Source organism: Rhea pennata, chromosome 1 (assembly GCF_028389875.1).
Source record: "Rhea pennata isolate bPtePen1 chromosome 1, bPtePen1.pri, whole genome shotgun sequence".
NCBI lineage: Eukaryota > Metazoa > Chordata > Aves > Rheiformes > Rheidae > Rhea > Rhea pennata.
The window spans coordinates 83919890-83944049 of NC_084663.1; the positions used below are offsets into that span (position 1 = coordinate 83919890).

The following is a 24160-nucleotide window of genomic DNA, read 5'->3' on the forward strand; positions in this document are numbered from 1 at the left end:
TACATATTAAATTAAAACCTTTCAAAGGATGCAAATAGTGACTAATGATTTCAACAGGAGTCAAGCATACACAGTCATAGAGAGTAAACTCGTTGTTGTTGTCCAATCTTAAAAGAAGATTTGGAAAGTTCGGAAAAGCCCGAGATTGCTAATTCTCTACTATAGTGCAAAAGAGAGTTACTATCCCAGAGATTTCAGTGTTATTCAACCGAGGGGAAAAATAACCAGATGGAATGATTTTACCCTTGACACATCACAGAACCAGAAAAAAACAGTTTCCTCTACCACCTTCCCATCTCCTGTCAATTAGACCACTTCCTTTCTCAAATGCTCCTCCAGTCATAAGACACAATGATTTTAGTAACACATAGAACTATGTCAATATTTCAAGTTCTGTTTAAGAAACCAGATAACAGATTTTCTGGCTGCTATCTAATATCATAATAATAAACACATTCTCTAAATTAAAATCCTAAATGCATAATAGCATAATCATCATTTGTTTTCAAGCAGTTTCTAGTGTCAGGACATCTTCCCATTAATGAAGTAGTAATTCAGTTCAGTAGCACACCTGTTTGTTGAGAAGGGTCCACCTGACATTAAGTGAAGGGGAATTCAGATTGAGCTATACACCACAAATCAGGACATCTTGCTACTTTTGACAACAGAACTAAGTTTCTTGTGGTTATATAACATTAATGCTTTGAGAAGGCTTTGACAAACTTCTTTTTATAAATGGAAGGTTTGTTCTGTGCCTCAGATTTTTTTTTTTATTATTAAGATGTACCAGTTAGAACTTATTATGCAATCATGGTATAATTTTACCATCATTTTTAAGATATATTTGCTTCTTTGAAAAGAACTATATAATTATGACCAAGCATACCTATTTTTTCCTATACCTTAATCTTTTTAATGTATGTTTCAAGAATATAACAATGGATTACTTAATAACAATACTAAAATTAGATCATAAGCACAGCTAGCTCTGAAGCAGTGCAAGAAAGATTTTAGACTACAAAGAAATGTACTTTTCTGCATATCTTTTTATAGATCATTACTGCCTGGGGAATTCATTGTTAACAGTCATATAAAAACTAGAGCTAAAACAAATCTAGATTTCAATTTCCCAATTAAAGTCTTCTCAAATGTTAATTAAAAAGTAGGATATTTGCTCTCATTTTTTGGTAATAAATCTATCCAAGTTTCCAGCTACCGAAGCTGACTCAAAATCATCAAATTGTAACAAATACCATTTTTGGTTAAAAAAAAGGGGGGGGGGACGGAGGGAAAGAGAACAACTTTTCCACATAAATATTTCAGAGAGAATTACTTCTTTTTCAGACAACTGCTATCCTTGAATGAATCTTCTTCTATCATCTCCCCCTAATATAAGGCGTAACTACCCTGAACACTCAGGGTAGTTACTCATTCAGAATCTGTTTTCTAATCCTCAACAAATCCTTCCAGAAATGAGTTATTTTGATGGCTCTCACTTTAGCAATCATAAAAAGACATAAGTCCATGCACACATTGTCTGAATCAACCATTTTCCTAGGACTAGCTTCCCTTCTTTTAAAATTGTGTTCAAAATTTATCTGGAATACACTTACATCTCACTGTTCATGCAGATCAGTTGTCTAATTTGTCAGACTTATAAACAATAAGTTAAATGATTTTAGCTTCTGAGAATAACACATTACAGTATCTCTTTCAACACTATTTCATGCTTCCTAAGGTCCTCTTTCCTTACATTTGACAGTGTTTCCTTCCCTACTGGCTGCCCTCTGGAAGATGATGGTGTATGTTCCATAGATTGTTCTATGTTTTTTTTATTTATTTCCTTCTCAGAAGGAGTATTCTCATCTTCTCCAGTCCATTTGTTCAGCTGCTTATCCACTGGCCTCTCAAGAAGCTGAGGTAGATGATCTTCCTCAATTGATATTATTCTTTGGAGATGTGATGCTTTAGATATTCCTCCAGTAGCTCCAGCATCAGGCTCTACAGAGAGAAATCCGTTTGGCTCAACAGACCCCCTTCTCTTTACTGAGTTACTGAAAACATCGTCTTCTTCAAATGACTGGCTAGACAAAGATAAAAAATAAATACATCGCAAAACCATATCAGGCCTGGATTCTTATTGTTTTATTCTAATGTAATAGAATTTCACCTCCTATATTTTCTACTACTTAAGGCACACACAGTTAATTCAGTCAATTACCTGTCAAAAAGCCAGTTTACTGTACAAGCTATATGTATGTATAGTGTGGTCGAAGAGAACAAGCATCATGGAGAAAGCTAATAACTTCTGGGGAAAACCTGGACCAGAATTTTAAAAAATAAGTTTAGCCTCATTTCTAATTTCATGGACTAGCTATGGTACATTTCTCTGGTGTGGGATATTTTCCCCCTATCCTGAAAGAATAAAACAACTACTTTAGCTAGATCCTTTCTATGTACAATCTAATTCTCTGTTTAGCAGGTAAGAGGGAGCTGGATGTGCTGAGTGCAGAGAAAAAATTGCTAAGCAGGGATTCAACAGCAGGGATAATGAAAGGAAGATAGATCCAGACTCTTCTCAGATGCACAATGGCTGCAGATGAAAGTTGCAGTAAGAGAAATTCTGACTAGATACAGGAGGAAAAAAATCCCCAGGACAGCACTGGAACAGCTGCACAAAGAGCCTGTGGGGTCTCCATGCAGACATTCAGGAATCAACTGAACAAAGCCCTGAGCAACCTGATTTAAGTTTTTCAATTAGTCCTGCTTTGAACATGAGATTGGATTAGAGACCTCCACAGACCCTTCCCACTTACGTCTTTCTATGATTTTGTGCTGCAAATGCTTTTGCCAATCACGCCTCTATATTAAACTTCATTAAATTTTATCTCTGAAATTTTGTCCTCCTTAAATTTCATGCATCTGTGTCTGCAGGGACATTGTCTTGGCCTCTGTTCCCAAGTGCTGCCATAATCTTCTTTCCAGCTCCCCTCATCCCAAAGAAAACACTAATATTTCACTGAGATTACCATCATGTTCCTGTTATTTCAATTTTACAATCACACAGCTGAGAATTAAATTCTCCATGTCTTATCAATCCCACATTATTACACTTTAGCACTGGACTTCTTTCTTCTGCAATAAGAGCTGAGGAGGCATGCTCTTTCAGGAGCAGATACTAAGAACATTTTACCACCTCAACATTAGGTAATGGACAAACTTTTGTACCTTCCAGCACATGTTCACACAAAGCTTTGAAAGTCTTTTGCCTTTGCAGACAGAACACTTGTTTTATGTGAAACTATGGCCCTTTATTTCCAAAGTTCTTAAAGAGCACATTAATCTTACAGTGACAGACACTTTAGAAATACATGCTTTGAAAAATCCCAAGGCTTAGTGATATCAGAAGGAAATTATAGTGGAAAAAAAAAAGCATTCTATATCTTCTTTGTATAAGCCTTATAGTATTCAAATACAGAACACTTGGAAAAAATATACCCTTACCTGTTAGGCAATAACTTGCCCTCTATGTATTTTCCAATGACAGACCCTGATCTTTGCTTCCAGCTGGCTTTTGGAACACCTTTTTGGCACTTCTGCAGAAATAGAGAATTCTTCTCACTAATTAGCTCCTATTGTTCATTATGGATAATTGCCTTTATTGCAAATGCTGAAATAGTGCAATGACTATGACAGAAACATTGTAGAAAAAAACCTAAAAAGCATAAATGCTTTAGAATTGACACTGATGGACAATCAGAACACATAAACTCCAGATCCCATAAGAATTAATCTTTGTGAATTAAGTGGACCATCATAAACAGAATAATCACCATAATGTTTTGAAAATAAATCAAAAAAATCTGTGGTGATTTACACTAGCATTTTCTTATAGGAATAAAAAGACAAAAAGTGTAAACTGAGTGGCCTTAGTTTAAGTCATGGAACTACTGGAACTTCTTTGGAGCCCATTCTCTGCTGCTGAACAAAATGTTAACTGGATCTCTTCTTAGCCCATACCAACAGGCTAGAAGTTTTCCAAAATACTGATTCAGGTATTCATACGTTGTACTGCTATATAGATATTTCAAGAGATTAGCTACTTTTGACTGAAGAGATTATCTCACTCCCTCATGATTGCATCCTTAGCTTCCTGTTATGGCTATTATTAAGGTTCATCTCCCTTAAGATAGCTTCAACGTTATAATTCCGAAAATGTAGCTCCTAAAACATTTTAAGCACCATCTTTTGAGGATATTCTGACCAGTGTTTGCTCAGTACTGGGAATGGAAATGATGGCTATTTACCAGTAAAAATACGTCACGTTCATCTCTGAGATGTTTGTTCCTCTCCCTGCAAGGAGAGAACAAACAAATAAAAGAAACAGTGGCACCAGGAATTTAGCACTAGCTGTCTTTTCTACTTGACATCAGGAGACAAACTAGATAATTGACAATGGAGAAGGCAAAATCAATGCATTTTAATTTGGCATATATACATCCTTGACCATGCTTCATTTACATTCTCACACAGCTGATTTTCTATCTGAGGCAAAGCTCCAGTAGGGCTACGCTGATCAAAACCTGCTGGCATCTGGCCCTCAGCCTGCAGTTTATCAAAACAAATGCCTTAACACACGGAAACCAATTCTGGTCAACATACCTTCATTTACTCTAAATTAGAAGGTTTAAAGCTTTTCACAGTAGATTCTTCATCTTAATGAGGAGAGGGTGTAATGAATACATTCTCCGTCCATCTGATGACAGCTCTGAAGGTCATTTATGTCCCTTTGAGGGCTACAGTTCTAGCTGGCATTGGAAAGTCTTTCTAAGAAGCATCCAGCTTCCATTCATTAAAGAGGAGAGGTGGAAACAATAAGAAATGGATACTCCAGGCATTAGCCAGCTCTGATCATCTGCCCAATGCATCACTCAGTGTCATCATCTGTTGCTGACCTGACTATAAAAGAGATTGAGGAGCACTACAACACTGACAAACAGAAACAACCACTGCTGTCAGCTGTTTCTAGATGTGGCCCCACCACCAGGAACAGGGGACATTATGTCACATAGAGTGGCCTATGCAGACTCATTTGGGAAATCACAGAATCACAGAATTGGTAAGGTTGGAAGCGACCTCTGGAGATCATCTAGTCCAACCCCTCCCCCCCCCCCCCCCCCCCCGCTCAAGCAGGGTCAACTAGAACATGTTACACAGGGTTGCATCCAGGCAGGCCTTGAATATCTCCAGAGAAGGAGACTCCACCACCTCTCTGGGAAACCTGGTCCAGTGCTCTGTCACTCTTACAGTGAAGAAATTCCCCCTCACATTCAGGCGGAACTTCCTGTGGTTCAGTTTTTGCCATTGCCTCTTGTCCTGTCACATGGGACAACTGAAAAGAGTTTGTCCCCATCCCCTTGACACCCTCCCTTTAGATACTTATACACATTGATAAGATCCCCCCTCAGTCTGCTCTTCTCCAGGCTAAACAGGCCCAGCTCTCACAGCCGTTTCTCATAAGGCAGATGCTCCAGCCCTCTGATCACCTTTGTAGCCCTATGCTGGACTCTCTGCAGCAGTTCCATGTCTCTCTTGTTCTGGGGAGCTCAAAATTGGACGCAGTACAAATACACTGCAAACCTAGCCTCAAACTTTAGCATGGTTGTTTTTAGGTAACTTTTTAATGAAAGTAAATGCAGTAAATTGAAGGCCTGCAGGCAAGTACAATCTATAGCTGTGTAAACTTACTATTGAACAAACAAAAACTAACAGTGTTGCACATTAAAAAGTTGTAATTGCCAAGAGTGCTAAATTCTAAGTTCTATATCAGTCCCAAACTGTTACAGAGAAGATTAGCTAGCAATATTTCGATGTAATTTTACAAATACACTCATTGGCAGTGTCTTCATTTTGACTGTGCTTCCATTACTTTAGAAACAATGAGCCTTTCAGCAAGCTTCAATGATCCTGTGGCCAGGCTTTTGCTGCTGAGCCAGTTTTGAACAGCTCATGGCTGCTGTTTTACGCTTGGTTTCTGGAACAGAGGCTATCCATAACATCAAAACAAAGCACATCTCTCAACTTTACTGCATGCTGCTATATGCAAGGTTTGGGCTGTGAAGGTGCAAATGACATAAGAACATACTGTCTGTTGTACTAAAACATCCCTTTTGCTAGATTTTGTATCATCATCCCAGCATAACTGAATCTATTAATGTATAGCTTTAGAACAATCTAAGAAGTTTTTATAAGTAAGGTTCACATTACCTTAAGAAATCTAGCTGCTTCTGAAGTCCTGATTTCTCCCTCTGTAAGGTTTCTGTGACTCTGTATACTTCCCTATGACAGAAGGAAATAAAGAAATAAAACTGTTCTAACCATGGTAACAACATTGCTAAAATGCATCCTCCTAAATTTGAGACTGTGTACCTGAATTTGAGACTTCACCATCTCCAACTCCATAGCCTTTATTCCACATGAATGGCTATTAATTTATAAAGAAGCTTATTCAGGAGAAAGCCCATGGGATCTGAGCAGTTTGAGTCAGCAGAGGAATGTGTAGAATGGTATAACCAGAGCAGTTAGAGTTAGAAGAAGAAAGTGTAAGAATTAGAGGGATTAGAATTTGTTCATTCAAAGAGCTTAAGATATGCTGGTACTGGGACTTGCATTGAAGGCAGAGAAGACATACAACTGAAGATCTCCTTACTCTTGGCCATTAAGGATCACATGATGCTTTATACAAAATTAGTTTGTCTGGGATCATATTTCAGATTCATATGTCTACACTCCATACAAGTTCTTTTAAGTTCCTATTCTAAACTGGTGTGCAACCTTAAACACTGATCCACAGTCTCAGACATTTACACTAGTTTTACACCATTTGCTATGACTTAATACAGTTTAGTGCCTGGCCCTAAATGTTTTCTGCCTGAAAACAGGCAGAAAAGCCTGTGAAACCTGAAGTACTTCCTGTGCAGAATCTGAATATTAAACCTGCTTCAGCACCTCAGGTCTTATTAGATTGAATAGATGTTTAAAACAACACTGTAGATGCAGCTGAGCAAGGGTGAGTTCTAATTCCATAAAACGCTATTGAATTCAAAGTGCTTTGTAAATGCAGTAGCGTTATTCAATCACTGGCAGATTTCCTCTGTAGCTTTAAAACCAGATCATCTCACAGTTTTTGGTCTGGATCTGAAAAGAGAGGTCTTCAAAAAGGGAAAAAACACCTCAAAGAGGAATATTTCTGCTATCTACTTTCAAACTACAAGTCAAACATATAAACTTAAAAATAGTGTTCCGGCACATACTGCCAGATCTTTAACAACTATTTGTCAAAGTTCACTATTTACACCCTCAAGAAAGATTAAATTAGTAATAACTAACCAGAATTTTGCACAAAGCTTAGCAGAAAAAGAATATGACATTTGATCCAATATCATGATCTATATTGAAACTTGCCAAATAGACACAGCTCTGATGTTATATGTAGTTCATTGCTGAAATTTGTTGATTCCACCAAGATATGCAGCATGGTTTGGCATTCAACTACTCTCCACCGGAAGCAATATGCTTTTATACAACCTTAAGCTCTTTTGAAAATGAACTCCATTAGACAGACTTCAGTGAATACATCTACAAATTACAGCTTCATGACACCACGATTTTTGCCTTGTGTAGAATGCCAGAACAAGACAAGTAGATTGCAGTCACTTAAAAGACATTTGTCAAAAATGAATTGTAAATATTTCTTACTGTAAAATTTTTTTGTAATTCGGAGATAGAAATTGAAATCCAATATTTAAACTGGAATACCAAGAAAGATAGTTCAGGAATATCACTATGAGGTCTTGTGTGAGTTGTGATTCAGCTGCATAAGTGGTTTTCTATCTTGTTTTTCAGGCTCCTTGGTCAGAAATCATACACTAGCCTTGCTTTCAATGAAGAAAAGAAGTACATCCTGGCTGTCTCATAGCCAGAGTACATTCTGAGAAGTGAGTCCTAGACAGACTTAACCTTGAAGAGGACAAAACATCATGTGCCACAACTGTAACTTTTGTAAAGAATCTTATTGATATTTCAAAACTAAAGCATACTTTTGAATCAAACTAACTGATTTTTAATCCAAAACATCCCTTACAAATAACTTAGGTGACAGAGCATTCACATTTTGAAGAAGTAGTAGAAGATTTTGCAGAAACCAGACATGTTATAGAAAACACGAAAATTATGTGGGGAAAAGTCACCAGAAATGCACTTGGTTTTGTTGGTGGTTTCTGTACATATGATGCAAACTTAAGTCACAGCACTGAGTGCCCTGAGAAGGAGGTTCACTGGCATGCCAAGCAAACGCCCTAGTACTACAGTAGCTGGAAACCTACATTTCCTTTTCTTCATGTAGCTTTGCTGATTCCTCCTGAAGCATCTGTAACTGTTGTTGAGCCAGATTCAGTTCATGAGAAGTTTTCTGCAGATCTCTCAGCAGCTCCTGGTTCGTCAGCTTCAGCTTCGTGTTCTCTGCTTTGGTTTCTTGCTTGTCACTGAGAAGTTCTGTACACTGTTGCTCTAACTGGAATGGAAAAAAAGACAATACAAAGTATTATAACTCACTGAAGCATCTTGACTTTGAGGTTTTTCAATTTAAGACCAGAGGTTAGTTGAATGGGGACTCTACTTCTATCAAAGCCGGCATATGATGATAATGCATAATAGCACTTTCCTGTTGCACTCTCTTGCTGCTTTGAATACGTTGTCATGCCATCCTAAAACAAAGTATTACACCCTTTCTGTGACTGAATTTCAAGCAGTTCCAAAATGCACCAAGCTAAACCACAAAATGATGTTTACAGGGCTGATTAGGAATACTTACTTGACATCCACAACTGCTATTTCAGATTATTTCCCATCATGACAAAGCCAACACAGAATGATTCAGAGTTCTGGTTAAAAATTCTTGTTAGGCTTAATTCTGACAGGAAGTGTGAATTAGAGCTATCACGTTGATAGTCACTCTACAAAGTATATAAAAAGGAAACACATGCCATGAGAAACAGAGCACAATAGTTCCTGCATGTAAGAAACCAGTTCAATCTGTTTCTCCGTACTAAAAGAACAAGTTAAGATGAGCAAGAAAAAGTAACATGGACTAAAATTAGGTCATCTCATTTGAAAGAAAGCACTATTGACCTGAATGTACAAAAGCTTTTTATTTTACTGTTATTATTGTTAGCAGGCATTTTAAGGGATGTCAAATGTACACTAGTATGAAACAGTCCTTGACAGAATGAAAGAATCTATTCTAATTAAGTAAAGAGCCTAGATGCTTCAGGTACCTAGATTTTCTCATCAGAACAGTGGTTTGAGGAGAAGCAAAAAGTGATCACAATGAACTGACAACACTACTAGTCACCACACTATAGGCAAGTGTTCACAGCTCCAGCTGAAGTCCATCTGAAGAACAAGGAGACTCAGTCCTCCAGAAAACTAATCCCAAATACTGCATTTGTTGACTGTTGTTACAAGTTTGTAAACTCATCAGCTAAATCTTCTGAATGTGGCCTGGGCTGACTGAAGTATTTTGCCCATATAAAATACATCACTTCCAGTCCATACACCTCAGGTTGCCATTTTTAAATTTGCTTCCTGTTACCATTCATGGAAGTCAAGCTTGATTACAAGTGTCTTCACATCTCTAGGCAGAAGACAAGGATAGCTCTAACTGTGGTCCAGAAATGATAAGTAAAGTCAAAGGATCTTTTTCTGAACCTGCCTTAATTTAGTCTTAAAGAGGCCAGTCTTCCACTAGCCTTCCAAAGACAGATACAAGATACAAAAGATACATTAGCACCATTTCAGTAAACTCATTCTTCTGTACAAAAAAGACCATTTCTATTATTCGGTCCACATTGCTTGTAATCTCATTCGTAACCTGAGCTGGCCGTAAGAAGCAAGACTGTATTAATCACTATCATCAGGAATATAACACTACACGTTAGAAAGGTGTGCAGTGACGTGATGACTAGAGCAACAAGGTAAATTCTTAAGTAAGGTAAATTTTAATAATAACTCAGTAGAGTTAATTTTTAAGGTTAATAATTAAGCTGCATTGAGCATTCCAATGCCTTGCATATTTTTACAGCTGCCGTTACTATACAGTAATGGGACGTACTGAACACAGGTACCACAGACGAGGCAAGAGTCTGCAGCTGTGATTCTCTAAGACCTTCCTTTTGAAAACGTTGTCTTCAGGTGCCTGTAACTGGGCAGAACTATGGAAGCAGGATAAGCTGAGAATTTGTAGCTATTTTAAGACACATCCAAAACCTCTAAGATACTCTAAAAAGATGACATCTAAGCTATTTTTCTCATAGCAGCAGTTTTGTATCATTTACCGTAGTAAAGTCCTTTTCTTGCTTTAAAAAGCCATGATTTTCATCAGACCACTTCTTTCCACACAAACTGTCTTAGCAGCAAAAGCGTAAGAGTGGCAAGTTGCAGGCAGAAATCACACATAGAAAACTACAGCCATCTGAAAACTTACAATGGAGACTGGCCTGGTAGTGTAAATGCAATGGTAGCCATCATTCACTACCAGAATCAGAGGTAACAATCTTCTGTGCTTATTCTCACGAGCAAAACAATTATGCTCAAATTATGCTCAAGAGCAATTGCTCATAATATTTAAATCACAGAACACAACAAGAAGGAAAAGGGTTATTTCATACAGTTTCACAGAGCTCTTTATTTTTGCACTGTATAACCAATTATTTATACAACCCTCATGAGTGATAACAAACACTACCTTTAAAGGATTCAGTTACAGAGGTTCCAAAGCAATAGAAAGATTAATTAGGTGGCCATTCCCCTGGTACAGAATGTCTTAGATCTTACAGATCTCTGCTTATTGGAGCCGCAAATTAAATTCTGTGGTCATCCACTGGATGAAAAGTGATTGGGAGGGACTCTCATGACACACAGTCATACAAAAGAAGATCTAGAGCTCCAAGAGAATTAATCAATTATTATAGATCAAGCAGTAGCTGATGATGTATATACTCTTTGGACAAAAACGTGAGAAAAAACCTCCCTAGTTCAAACTCCAGAGGAAGGATATGGGATTGTCTAATATAAATATGCTTTTAGTTATTGCTGTCCCACAAAGAGACATACATTAAACACTCTTCACACATTCCTTTTGTTCTTGGCATAATTTCTGTACTTTTTTCTCATTTTTTTCTATTTATTCCAGGTGAAGAGTAAAACATTTACACAGTGCTATAAGGATGAGGTTTGTTTTGTTCTCTATGCCTTTCTTAACAAGTCCTATCACTTGATTTGCTTTTGTAAATTCTGCTGAATGCTGTGATGAAGTTCTCATGGCTTTCTCAATCAGAACCCCAAGAGCATGCTCCTGAGTGGCTGTCATCAGCTCAGAGTCCATCATTTTATTTGAGAAGCGCATAATCTTACTGCAGTTTCCCTGACCCCTGACTACTTTCTTCCTCTAATACAAGATTCTGTACCCTGGATGTTAGGCTGGCCATCGCCTGTCCTCAGTGCCTCCTTTTGAGACATGCCATCATGCATCTCTTTGGGAACACTTTAAAAGTAGTGTTTGGCAACACTTACAAGGGTTTTATAAAGCAATAACATATTTCTTTGGGAGCACTGCTGAGAATACCCTGTGCTTAAGCTAAGCCATGCATTATGGGAGCAAATAGGCAATTCAAGATAATGGTAAAGGCCATAAAGCCCTAGACTAAGGAAACTTGGCCTGCAGAATGCCACTTGTCTTGCAAGGGGGGAAAATTTTTAAGTTAAAACAACTGGGTAGTCTGTCAGCAAACAGTCAGCATGGGATGTAATGTGTATTTCAGTTTCATCAGACAGGAGACTCTCATAAGAGAACCTGCATCTGGAAGTTTGGAAGTTTCCTTTCACATTTTTTATAATCATTTCCACCACAGGACTAATGACACTGAGTTAAAAATAATAATAATAATAATTAATGCATTTTAGAAAAAGGCATTTGGATTATTCCCCAAACCTACCATAGAAGTTGTAATTTGATAAAGCTACCATTACCATCTAGAAAAATAGACTTATTTTGCAAAGTCTTTTTCCATGCAAGAGGAGGAGGAGAAAGTGTGAGAGAGCTCTGGATAAGGCAATCAGACATGTGGAAGCTAACCTAGTGCACATTGATGCTTAGATGAATGAGGCACTACACTAGAAAATGAGCACTACAAAAATAGATCTAAGGATGAGTGTCATTAGAAAATTGAGAGACCATCAGAAAACAGAAAAATACGTACAAAGCACTACGTTTAAGTAAACTGACTTAAGCCTTCAAATAGACAGAGTACGTCTCTGTACTAGAAAGTAACCAAATATTGTATGTAAAATTGACAATGGGCGTTAGTCAGCTGGTTGAATAACAGAAGTTTCAAATGGAGTTTCTCATTTAGATCAATTATCTCTCACTGATCCCTAATAGTGAATCCTCTTTGTCCAGTACACACTTCCTTCCAATAAAAATAAAAAGGAGCGGTCTCAATTTTTACAGAAATATGAAGATCCTGTCATTCAATAGTACTATTCTTGAGACTCATGCAAATTCATATGCATGGAGTAGGTGGAGTTACAAACAATAAAGATTACCAATATAGTAGAAAATACTGTAATAGTATTAATAATAAACAATACAATCCTTAGCAGAGGAAAATATAAAATTAAATTAAAAAATAGTAGCAATACAAAATAACACAGATATTGTCTTATGCTCTCCTGGATAGGCCAGGGAGGTAATAATTGTAATATAAAATTTCCTGAGTCTATTGCCAGTACTACCTGATTAGATCAGGCTTAAAATTGAGTGTAAGCATTTGAAGAATTTCTCATTTTTTTACACCATATTTAGAACATAAATATTTCAGAGAGTCATCGGTAAGGAGTTTTGGAGAATTTTTTTTGTTTGTAACTGATTGATAATGGAATTTTGAACATTATTATGAAGCTAAAGATTAAAGATTAAAACATAATCATTACAAAATTATGATGAATTATTTCTTATAGTTTCACAGTTAGTTTTAGATTAAAAGTGTCTGATCTGAATAGATGAAAAAAGAATAGATTCATTTGTTGTAGTGTTGCAATGTGATTCCTACAGGAATGGAATGTGGTGAACAGCCTCCATAAAATCATATGACTATCCTGATTTACAGTAGTACTGAACAAAGGTAATAAACATCAGGCAGATTTTTTCAAGATTCTTAGTCCAGCCCCCTATCCTCATCACGTAGACTTGCATACTTATAAATAGCAGGCTTAAAGACATGGTCCTTAAGAGATCTCCCCTCTTACAATTGTGCAACTCTACAATTCCTATCAACTTCAGCAGCACCTGGATTCATTTATCAGAATTTATCGTTTATCAAAGATGATCTAAAAACTATAGAACTGGTAGGTACATGAGTCCCCTCCTTTCATCTTTTCCTCCTACATTTCTCAACCTGCTTCCCAGGAGTGTGACTTCCTGTCACTGCTACTAGGAGAAGAAATTTTATATATATATTGTATTTAAATTCAATAGGGAGAGATGGTTTGACAGCATGCCATTTCATTCCTTTCACTCATTTAAATTCCAGTATTACTTCCCTTCCTCATTTCTATTCATTCATGCACAGCCCTTGAAGACTTTTCAGTAAGTTTACACACACAGAAGTATTGCTTCCCCAACTAGGTCAGCTTTTTAAGATATAAACTACATTAAGCATGAATATGGGAACTTAACAAGCTGATATCCCCCTAGTGAACTAATGGCAAGAGCAGTGGGTTTGATCGTAGTCCCTCTTAAAAATATGTCAATCAGCAGGCACGCCACTGTCATCCAAAAAAATGCACTGCTCTAAAACTGTTAACAGAGAGAGAAGCAGCATGCCAAGTTTGTTCAGATAGGAATATTTAAAGTTCATTGTGCCAAATTCTCCGAAACAAGTCAAATTGCAGGTGGTACAAGCTTTGAGGAAAGGTCCACACTGTAAGACCCTAATCATTCTTCTCTGCTCTTAGGCCGTCTGGGTACTAAGCCTAGCACAAACGAAACCAGTGGAATTCTGCTAACTTTGTATAAAACCAACCTGCTACTTGGGGAGAATACATAGAGTTTTTTCATTATATCCTATATCATCTTTATCATTATATCATATAAAAGGAAGACTGTTCTAGAAGCACAGCAAAACAACATTTTTCTGAAGCACATGGAAAAAAGATCTACCATAATTCCATTTTTCAAGTGCAACCAGGTATCTAGAATGAGGAACACAAAAGCAACAGAGGGACACAGCTAGACAACTTTTTGATGCATTTGGATTTTTGGTACCTAAAATGGTACCTAACGAAAATCACATGGACAAATCAAAATGATGTATTAATAACACAGGAGGATGCTGGTTAATACCCTTTTCTGTTTCTGAACCAGTTGTTCCAGGTCTTGTTCTTTCGATAGGAGCTTGCATTCCAGCTCTCGACTGTAGCATTGAAACCTCTCTGTGTCCTGCAAAATGCAAAGAGGAAATTAACAGATAGTGCAGTTAATAGCGCAGAAGGAGTGAAGTATGAAAATAATAGGTAGGCTTCTAACAGTGAATATAACTAGCTACTGAACTAACTCAATCCTAAGATGCTATAACTCATGATACTAGACTCTAAACTTGCATAGTTCCATCAACCTCAATGACTGCAGTTGCTAGAGCAAATGCTTATTGCACGTGAGCAGGTCTTGAGCCTTTACAAACTGGAAGCAGAACTTTTAAGAGGCTTTAATAATCTCTTGTCTTTGGCACTTTGAGTCTACAGCCATGAGATTAAGGATCTTAAATCTCTTAGCCAACTAAATTAGTGAAGCTACCTACAGTCCAGCTTCTCATCTCCAGCCACACATACCCTCCTCCTCTTTTACATTGGCATTCTTGCTCAGATGATCCAACAGTGAGCTAGTCCAGAAAGCTAACCAAGCAGAAAAAAAAACCAGCAACATTGAAAATCTTTTTGCCCATTTATTTTTCTGAACTAGACAATTGTTGATATAGGGAAATAATGAGAATGCACAGAAAAAACCAACTTGGACCAATTTAAATTTTCAGAGATGTAAGACATAAAAGGTATCTGGATTGCTGGGGGTGATACAGGCTGCTGCCACATTGTAGTCAGACTGAACTAAAAGAAATACTACCTGTTATCTTTAAAATCCATTACTAACAACAATCTAATTCAAGTAAATTCACAGAAGTTCCACTGGCACAAGCAAGCAATCAGGACCTCAGAATCTGCAGTATCCTTACCAATGATATTGGTATGTCAATTTCTTTGCTATCCAAGTATCCTTTAATCATTGGGAACTCCCAATCCTATTTGGAATGACTCCTTCAGACCCTCTTCAGCTGGGACAAATTGTCAGACCTCCCCTGAGTAAAATGGAGTTCCGGCAGTTTGTACAAGCTGAGAATCTGTCCCTTTCCCCCACAATAAGCTCCTCAAGAGCTAGCTCTCTGAACAAAAAAATCGAAATTCCCTCACGAAAGGGGTGAGCACAGGAAGGGTTCCTACATATTCGTGTTTTTTCCCCCCTCCAGTAGTATACTTAATGGAGTAATCAAATGCATGTTAAGTGGCTTCTTACATGTAAGGATGTATATCTAAATGAAAAAGAAAGACTAACTGCCCTTTCTATACAGCTTTCAGTCAGCAGGGTATTAAATATCTTAAAAGGCAACAATTTGTACTTATTTGGTTCTTAACAATTTCTCTTAATGTATTTTTCAAGTGCTGCTCTTCAGTCATAATAATTCCCTGTTTGTAAGACATCAGTACATCTCTCCAGGCTGTAGAGTCTTTGTTAGTCTTTGTATTACAAAGAATTTAACCATTAGAACTCCCCAAATCCCCAAATTAGTCTTGCCAAGAAATAGTACTTCTGGAGTGGCTGACAGGCACTAGTGTGAATGCTGATTAAACTTTAGTTTCAGTGGCGAGTTTTAATACAAAGGCTATTATACAATTATAATAAATAATTACAATTTCATTTAATTAAATAATTGTATTATAACTTGATTTAATTGTGCAATAGAAATACTTAAATATAAAGAGATGGCTCTACCTCAAAGATACAACTAATTAGGAGATGCAATGATCACTTCTTATAGAAAAGAGTCTTTTTTGTTGTTTCAGGATTTTCAATGAAACTTCAGTCATGTGCTATTTTTAGAATATACAAACCAATTCATCTGTAGCAACTACTGGCAGGTAAAGTTGCAAATGCTTTATATCCTTCAGGAGATATAGACACTTTATATTAGGGGATTATCTAATCCATCACTTAAATCTGTTCTCTCTCTGGAATGGAAAAAAAATATATGGGTCAGTTTCACTATTGTGGCAGGCAAGTGAAAAGACTGATTCCTTATACAATTGGTTTAAGCTCTAATCACACGGAAATGTATTTCCATAAATTGGGAACATAGTTAATGTTGGAAAAAAAATACTTTATACACTTTGACCACACAGAGATTTTTCAGATATGATACTTAATTGACAATGGAATTGGTAATAGATGGATGTGCACTAGTTTTGCCAAAAATTTCTGTACTGTGTGTTTTATGAAAACATTATTGTTTTCATTTTATGAGTGCTTCCAAGAAAACAAAAAGGCATGAGACACTAGCTCATGATTGGTTGCCTCTGGCTACCCAGAGAAGCAGTGGAATCTCAAGCACTGGAATACTCAAAATTGTACTGGACAAGGATAACTATATGTTATTCCTCTTTAGTGAGATAATTATCACCTTCCCCACAAAAACAGTTATTACAGAACATGACAGAATTAGTTGTGAACAATCCCTGAGATCACTGTTCCTGGTCATGACCAAAAGTTGGACCAGTAGCAGAATCAACAACACAATGAAACAGTAGTTTGGTTGACATCCAAAAGAATACTGGCCTGTGCTATGTACCAACCACTGAGCACAGTGCAGCTATACTCCCCCAAGGAGTCACTCAGTTTGAATTTGCAGAGCATTGGAATAGTGCAAAAACAGCAGTGATGCAAATGATTCTTTCTCCTACTCTGTTGTGAAACACATTTTGGGAGCTTTCATTTCACACTCAGAATGAGTATAAAATCAGTGGAAGTGGGAGGAGAATCTATTCCTGAAAAAAAAAAAGAGAGAGAGAGAGACAGATACTCACTTTCAAAATAAACTGTTCTTTCTCCTTTTTGATTTGCTGCTCCATTTCCTCATAGAGATGCTGAATTTCTTCATCATAAGCAGCAATTTTCCTAATAAGAGATAAAAGCATACTGAGTGGGTCTTTGTAGCATTATTTGAAGTCATAGCTCACAATTACCAGCTAAGTACATTTCTGCTTTAATACACAACTCCAGGGAATGAGCCCAAGCACAAGAAAAGAATAATTTATGTGCAAGAAGGTCAGAGATTTTTTTTTTTTAATGGGAAGAAAGCTTCAACAGCTCAAAGCCTAGCAAAGCTACACATTTACTGTTTTCATATAGAGCGGCTATTCATTATGCAGTTGTAATGACTGCCGAAACAGTTTCAAGGAACACAGAGCTTCCATGTGACACTAGCAACAATATTGGAACCTAAGTTTCCCAACTAAAGGCTTGCAAGTATTTTCACTGCAACTTCACTGCTTGCTGAAGCTTCACAGCTTTCATGCTACTGTCTGGTCTAAATAGAGAGTGCTAGAAAATCCAGAGGTTCTTCTTGATCTCTTACTCTCATTATATTGTAAGTCAGGTCATGTTCTGATCTCAAGCTTTATTTTCTTAAAATTAAGAAAGGGCTCATAAGAAACTAGCACTTGTTAATGGAGTAAAATGGCACCAATTCATAAAGAATTAGCAAATATTTAGATGCTAAATAGAAATATAGGGATGCTAAGATCATAACTAAAAATACTGTATTCATGTAGTACGATGTCACTTTGATCAAGGCTAGGCTGATTATAGAATGAAAAACCCTATTACTTTGCAGAAGTAAAACACACTGCACAGCAGTCAATGTTTCAGGAGAATCCTACGTGAATTTCTTTGCTTCTGGGAGACAGGGAGAGTAACTTTAGTGCAGTACTAATAACCTGCAGATTTAAGTAAGGGGTACGGCAGTACCATGAGGACTACATCCAGCAGTTAAATCGGAATGTAAGAATTTTTCACTTTTTAATGGGCCTGGCACACAAGCACATGTCATTTCTGCAGGCTGAATATTCCCCAGCATTTGTTCATGACTTATCATTCTTAACACTGGTCAAATTAAACACAAGTATAACACAATTATAAGTAATGTGATCAACGAGCAATAGTACAAAACAATCTATTAGCTGGCAACTATTCCCCACAGTCAGTCATGGAATAATAATAAAAACCATAAGCTCATTATCATGTTAAGTGAAAAATGCAAAATATGTCTTGATTAAAACCCCTATTCCCTCAGATCGAACTATCCAGTTTTGATCAATGCATAACTTCAACAATATTGCTGAATCTTCTCTTCCAGTAATCTCTCTCCTTCCAGTAATGCTATGGAATAAACAGGAATAGAAAGGAAAGGAAGATGATGTTGTTTTTTAACACATTAACCAAAAGGTTTGCTAAATTCAGGTGGTGAGTTTAGGATCAGTACACTCACAAAGATTTAATTTCTGCCAATTAAAGTAGCTGCCATGTTCCTCTTTAGCCTGTCCACTGCTTTCATGGTTTTGTAAGCATCACCACCCCAGACTTTTTCTACATGCTCAAGAGCCCCACCTTTTCAACTTCCCTTCTCAAAATCACTACTCCATCCCCTGAATCATTCAGTTGCTATTCTGTGTGGCTTATTTTATTCCATTTTGTCCTTTTTCACAGGGCCGTGGTCTCATTACAAGTACAGAGACATGGTGGGATAGCTTGCATGACTGGAATGTTGTCATGGACAGCTACGTGCTTTTTAGGAAAGACAGGCCAGGGAAGTGAGGTGGTGGAGTTGTTCTTTATGTGAGAGAGCAACCGGAATGCATCAAGCTCTGCATAGTGGTGGATCGAGAGCAAGTCAAGAGCTTATGGGTAAGTATTAAAGGGCTGGCTAACATGGGGGACACTGTATCCTACTATAGGCCACCTGATCAGGGAAAATAAGTTGATGAGGCCTTCTACAAACAGCTGGAAGTAGCCTCACAATTGCAGGCACTGGTTCACATGGGGGACTTCTACCACCCTGATATCTGCTGGAAGGACAACACAGCTAGGCGTAAACAGTCCAGGAGGCTCCTGCACAGCATTAGTGATAACCTTTTGACACAGGTGGTTGAGGAGTCAATGAGAAGGGGTGCGCTGCTGGACGATATACTAACGAACAAAGAAGGACTGGTTAGAGACGTGAAGGTTGGAGGCACCCTTGGCTGCAGTGACCATGAGACAGTGGAATTCAGGATTCTGCATGGAGGAAGCAAGGCAATAAGTAGCATCACAACCCTGGGCTTCAGGAGAGCAGGCTTTGGCCTCTTCACGGACCTACTTGGAGGAAGCCCATGGATTAAGGCCTTAGAAGGAAAAGAAGGAAGCAGAAGTCCAAGAGACCTGGCTACTATTCAAGCATCACTTCCTCCAAGCTCAAGAGCGGTGCATCCCTTTGAGCAGGAAGTCCAGCATGGCGGGCAGGAGACCTGCATGGATGAGCAAGGAGCTCCTAGCAAAATTCAAACAGAAGGAAGTACACAGAAGGTGGAAGAGGGGACAGGCCACATGGGAGGAATGTTGCCAGAGTAGGCAGGGATGTGACAAGGAAGGCTAAGGTCCATTTGGAATTAAATCTGGCAAGGGGTGTCCAGGATAACAAGAAGGGCTTCTTCAAATACAACGGTAGCAAGAGGAAGACCAGGGAGAGGGTGGGCCCCCTGCTGTATGGGGTGGGGGCCTTGGTGACGAAGGATACAGGGAAAGCAGAGTTACTGAATGCTGCCTTTGCTTCAGTCTTCACTGCTAAGGGCAGCCCTCAGGAATCCCAGACTCTGGAGACAAGAGAGCAAGTCTGGAGAAAGGAAGACTTTCCTTTTGTTGTGGCTGATAGGTTAGAGATCATTTAGGCAAAGCTGACATCCACAGATCCATGGGCCCTGACGTGATGCCCCCGCAAGTACCAAGGGAGCTGGCACATGTTGTTGCCAGGCCATTCTCCATCACCTTTGAAAGGTCGTGGAGAACAGGAGAGGTTCCTGAGGACTGCAAGAAAGCCAGTGTCACTCCAGTCTTCAAGAAGGGCAAGAAGGAGGACCCAGGCAACTGCAGGCCAGTCAGCTTCACCTCCTTCCCTAGGAAGGTGATGGAACAGCTCATTCTGGATGTCATCTCCAAGCATATGGAGGAAAAGAAGGTGATCAGGAGTAGTCAGCATGGTTTCGCCAAGGGGAAATCCTGCTTCACCAATCTGATAGCATTCTATGATGACGTGACTGGCTGGGCAGACGAGAGGAGAGCAGTGGACGTTGTGTACCTTGACTTCAGCAAGGCTTTTGACACTGTCTCCCATAACATCCTCCTAGGCAAGCTCAGGAAGTGCAGGTTAGATGAATGGACAGTGAGGTGGATTGAGAACTGGCTGAAAGGCAGAGTTCAGAGGGTTGTCATCAGTGGCACAGAGTCTAGTTGGAGGCCTGAGGCTAGGGAATTCCCCAGGGCTCAGTATGGGAGCGGGTCTTGTTCAACTTATTTATCAGTGACCTGGATGAAGGGACAGAGTGCCTCCTCAGCAAGTTTGCCAAGAATACCAAGCTGGGAGGAGTGGCTGATACACCTGAGGGCTGTGCTGCCATTCAGAGAGACCTGGGCAGGTGGGAGAGCTGGGCAGAGAGGAACCTCATGATGTTCAAAAAGGGCAGGTGCAGAGTTCTGCATCTAGGGAGAAATAACCCCATGCACCAGTACAGGCTGGGGGCTGACCTGCTTTAAGCAGTTCTGCAGAAAAGGACCTGGGAGTGCTGGTGGATGACAGACTGACCATGAGCCAGCAATGTGCCCTTGTGGCCAAGAAGGCCAATGGTCTCCTGGGGTGCATTAGGAAGAGTGTTGCCAGCAGGTCGAGGGAGGTGATCCTGCCCCTCTGCTCAGCCCTGGTGAGGCCTCACCTGGAGTACTGTGTCCAGTTTTGGGCTCCACAGTACGAGAGAGACATGGAACTGCTGCAGAGAGTCCAGCGTAGGGCTACAAAGATGGTCAGAGGGCTGGAGCATCTGCCCTATGAGGAACGGCTGCGAGAGGTGGGCCTGTTTAGCTTGGGGAAGAGCAGACTGAGGGGGGATCTTATCAACGTGTGTAAGTATCTGAAGGGAGGGTGTCAAGGGTATGGGACTGAACTCTTTTCAGTGGTGCCCAGCGACAGGACAAGAGGCAATGGGCAGAAATTGAACCACAGGAAGTTCCTCCTGAACATGAGGGGGAATTTCCTCACTGTGAGAGTGACAGAGCAGTGGAACAGGTTGCCCAGAGAGGTTGTGGAATCTCCTTCTCTGGAGATATTCAAGGCCCGCCTGGACACAACCCTGTGTAACATGTTCTAGTTGACCCTGCCTGAGCAGGGGGGTTGGACTAGATGATCTCCAGAGGTCCCTTCCAACCTTAACGATTCTGTGATTCTTGAGTTGCAGAGACCAGAAGTGCCTTTAGTACTTGAGTCGTTGGTTTGGCAAAAACATACTGTCCTTTTCTCAGGCTCTCCTTTTTTTTTTTTTTTTTTTTTTTTTTTTTTTTTTTTTTTTTTGCTACCATTGTACCATTGCAAACTTGGGAACTCTCAGTAAATACTCCAATACTCCAAGGGTACTCCAGTTTCCTGAGTGGTAACTGCCCTTTCCAATCTCAACATTATTTGGGCATGACTTGGATTATTTTATCTACCCTACATTTATTAACAAAGAAGTTTATATGCTACTTTTTCACCTACTCAATACATCAGCCTATTATTTAAAAAGCACTACTGCCAAATTTAAGAAGTCATCAGATTTTAAGTTAATATTTAAAATAAATACAAACACCAGAAATCAAGGAGAACTAACTTAACCTGGCAAATAAAAAATGTACATGATGTACAGGGGCCAAAAGCAAAATGGGTGAATGTATAGAGTTATTATTAAACAAGTTTAGTGCACAGCTTAGCTATTGCTGATTCCAGTATCAGAGCAGATATATATACAAAATTCAGTCTGATATCTTACTGTAGTAAAAATCTTTCACTTTAAATCAAAAGAAATAAAGAAATAATCCAGAGTTTTAAATAGGAGGAAGCTAGGCAAAATAACCATCATGTTCGCTTTTTGCCTTACAATCTACACACATAGAAAACAGCACATCATTAATTTCTTTGTGATTAGAAACACCAGTGAGGAGAATAACACCAGTTTTAGAATAAAAACACTGCTGTTTTTGCTTTTTTTCCTTCAAGAAACATCAGTAGTCCTCTGAGTGTTGTTCTACTGAGCTAAAATTACAGATCAGCTTACAGAAGAAACCTGCCCATGGTTATATTGGTACAGTACTCAGTCTAAAGCACTACTACTGACAACTTCTGTGAATGTATTAGAAACATATTTGATTTCTCTTTACAAAATGAAACTTTCTTCTCCAGTAATAATCTTTACCACTTATATATCTATAGATGTATAAAATACCAGGATTAGCTTAATATCTGACAAACCCAGAGATGTTCAGTTTACGTGGAATACCAAGGCAGACCTTTAATAGTAGAATTATGGTCTGTTATTAAGTAGGTAAAATAGTCACATGCTAAGTCTGAACAGTGCCACAGTTTAAGTTTTCAGAGGGCAAGGGTACTAGCATCTTAATAGGCTCAGCAGTAGACAGTACAACAGAGTAAACACTCTGCGAGAGCTCTGTAAAAACAGCTATACTTACTACATAGGTTTTATATATACATATAATATATATAATTAATTTTTATATATGTTATGTTTAGAAAATTCACATTGAAATCAACCCTATCTCTTTGAACAACACCCAATATAGCACTGTGAATCTCCAAGATGCAGAATCATGCTGCTACATGTAGTATATATGTAGTACAACTTAGTTTACTGACCTCTAGCAAGACAGGTTTGTAATAGACACTTAATGTTAGTATAAATTAAGTGCTAAGCAATGCAAACTAATAGCTCAGTCCTAGCCTAATGTGCAACTAAATGAACAGAACATGAGCAACTACTGGATACTGTATGAGAAACTGCTAAAAGTAACAAGTAACAGGGTGAGAAAGTGACAAGAGAAACACATAAGAATTACAGATAGCCCGATGAGAACCAGCTGGATTTCACGGGTGGTTAAGGGGAAGTTACACAAGAAACAGTCAAGCCACTCAGCTGGGACCAATAGAAGAAAAGTATTTAGAGACAAGTTGTTTATTTAGAAGGAAACAAGAAAGAGGTGAGGGTGGATTGGTGGGAGGGGAAGAACAGGAAGTTAAAATGGAGAGAAGGGCTCAGCCAAGTGTAAGCAAGTTGATTATAAGTATGGTTATGTGGTCAAGTTTGGTGTCTGATCACTACAGACTATCCTATCTTCTTATTAAATCCCATTTCTAACTATTTTCTCTGTGAACCTGATGTCTGATTGCATGGGTGTTATTGACTAGCAACCTTCAAGCTGGACTAGCCAGCAAGCAGAAGGAGACCTGTACCTGGATAGATCCAAGGTCTGAGCTGATGACTGGAGTAAGGGACTTACAGTTTGGGCATGGACACTGGAAGGATTTAAAAAGCCCATATTAATATTTGAAGGATCTGCAAACATCAGTGTGCTTGTGAGATGAGTCACTAGATATATTGGTAGCAAACTTCAATCAAGTTGGATGTGCCAGAGAACAGGCGGAGGCCCACATCAGGAAAGACCCAAGGTCTGAGACAATAACTGTGTAAGGGGCCCAGAGAACTGTGTAAAGGTCCCACAGTGCAGGGATGAATATCTACAATGAGTATCCACCAGACTTGCAGCCCATGCTAAAATTCAAGGGATCTGTGAATGCAGGTGTGTTTCTGAACAAAATGAAGGGGAAGAAGGGGGAGTGTGTGTTTTCACTGATAAACTTCAGTCCTT

General features: G+C 38.7%; 1 protein-coding gene across 1 annotated transcript in view; it reads right to left on the reverse strand.

The window, feature by feature from the left end:
- CRACR2A (calcium release activated channel regulator 2A) overlaps positions 1-24160 on the reverse strand; it is a 66463-nt gene that overhangs the window by 16918 nt on the left and 25385 nt on the right. The window contains exons 6-12 of the mRNA XM_062571077.1: positions 17248-17338; positions 14462-14557; positions 8385-8572; positions 6268-6339; positions 4308-4353; positions 3505-3596; positions 1754-2084 (exon numbers count right to left, since the gene is read on the reverse strand). Of these exons, the coding sequence (XP_062427061.1) occupies positions 1754-2084; positions 3505-3596; positions 4308-4353; positions 6268-6339; positions 8385-8572; positions 14462-14557; positions 17248-17338 (916 nt within the window). The remainder of the gene's footprint in view (positions 1-1753; positions 2085-3504; positions 3597-4307; positions 4354-6267; positions 6340-8384; positions 8573-14461; positions 14558-17247; positions 17339-24160) is intronic.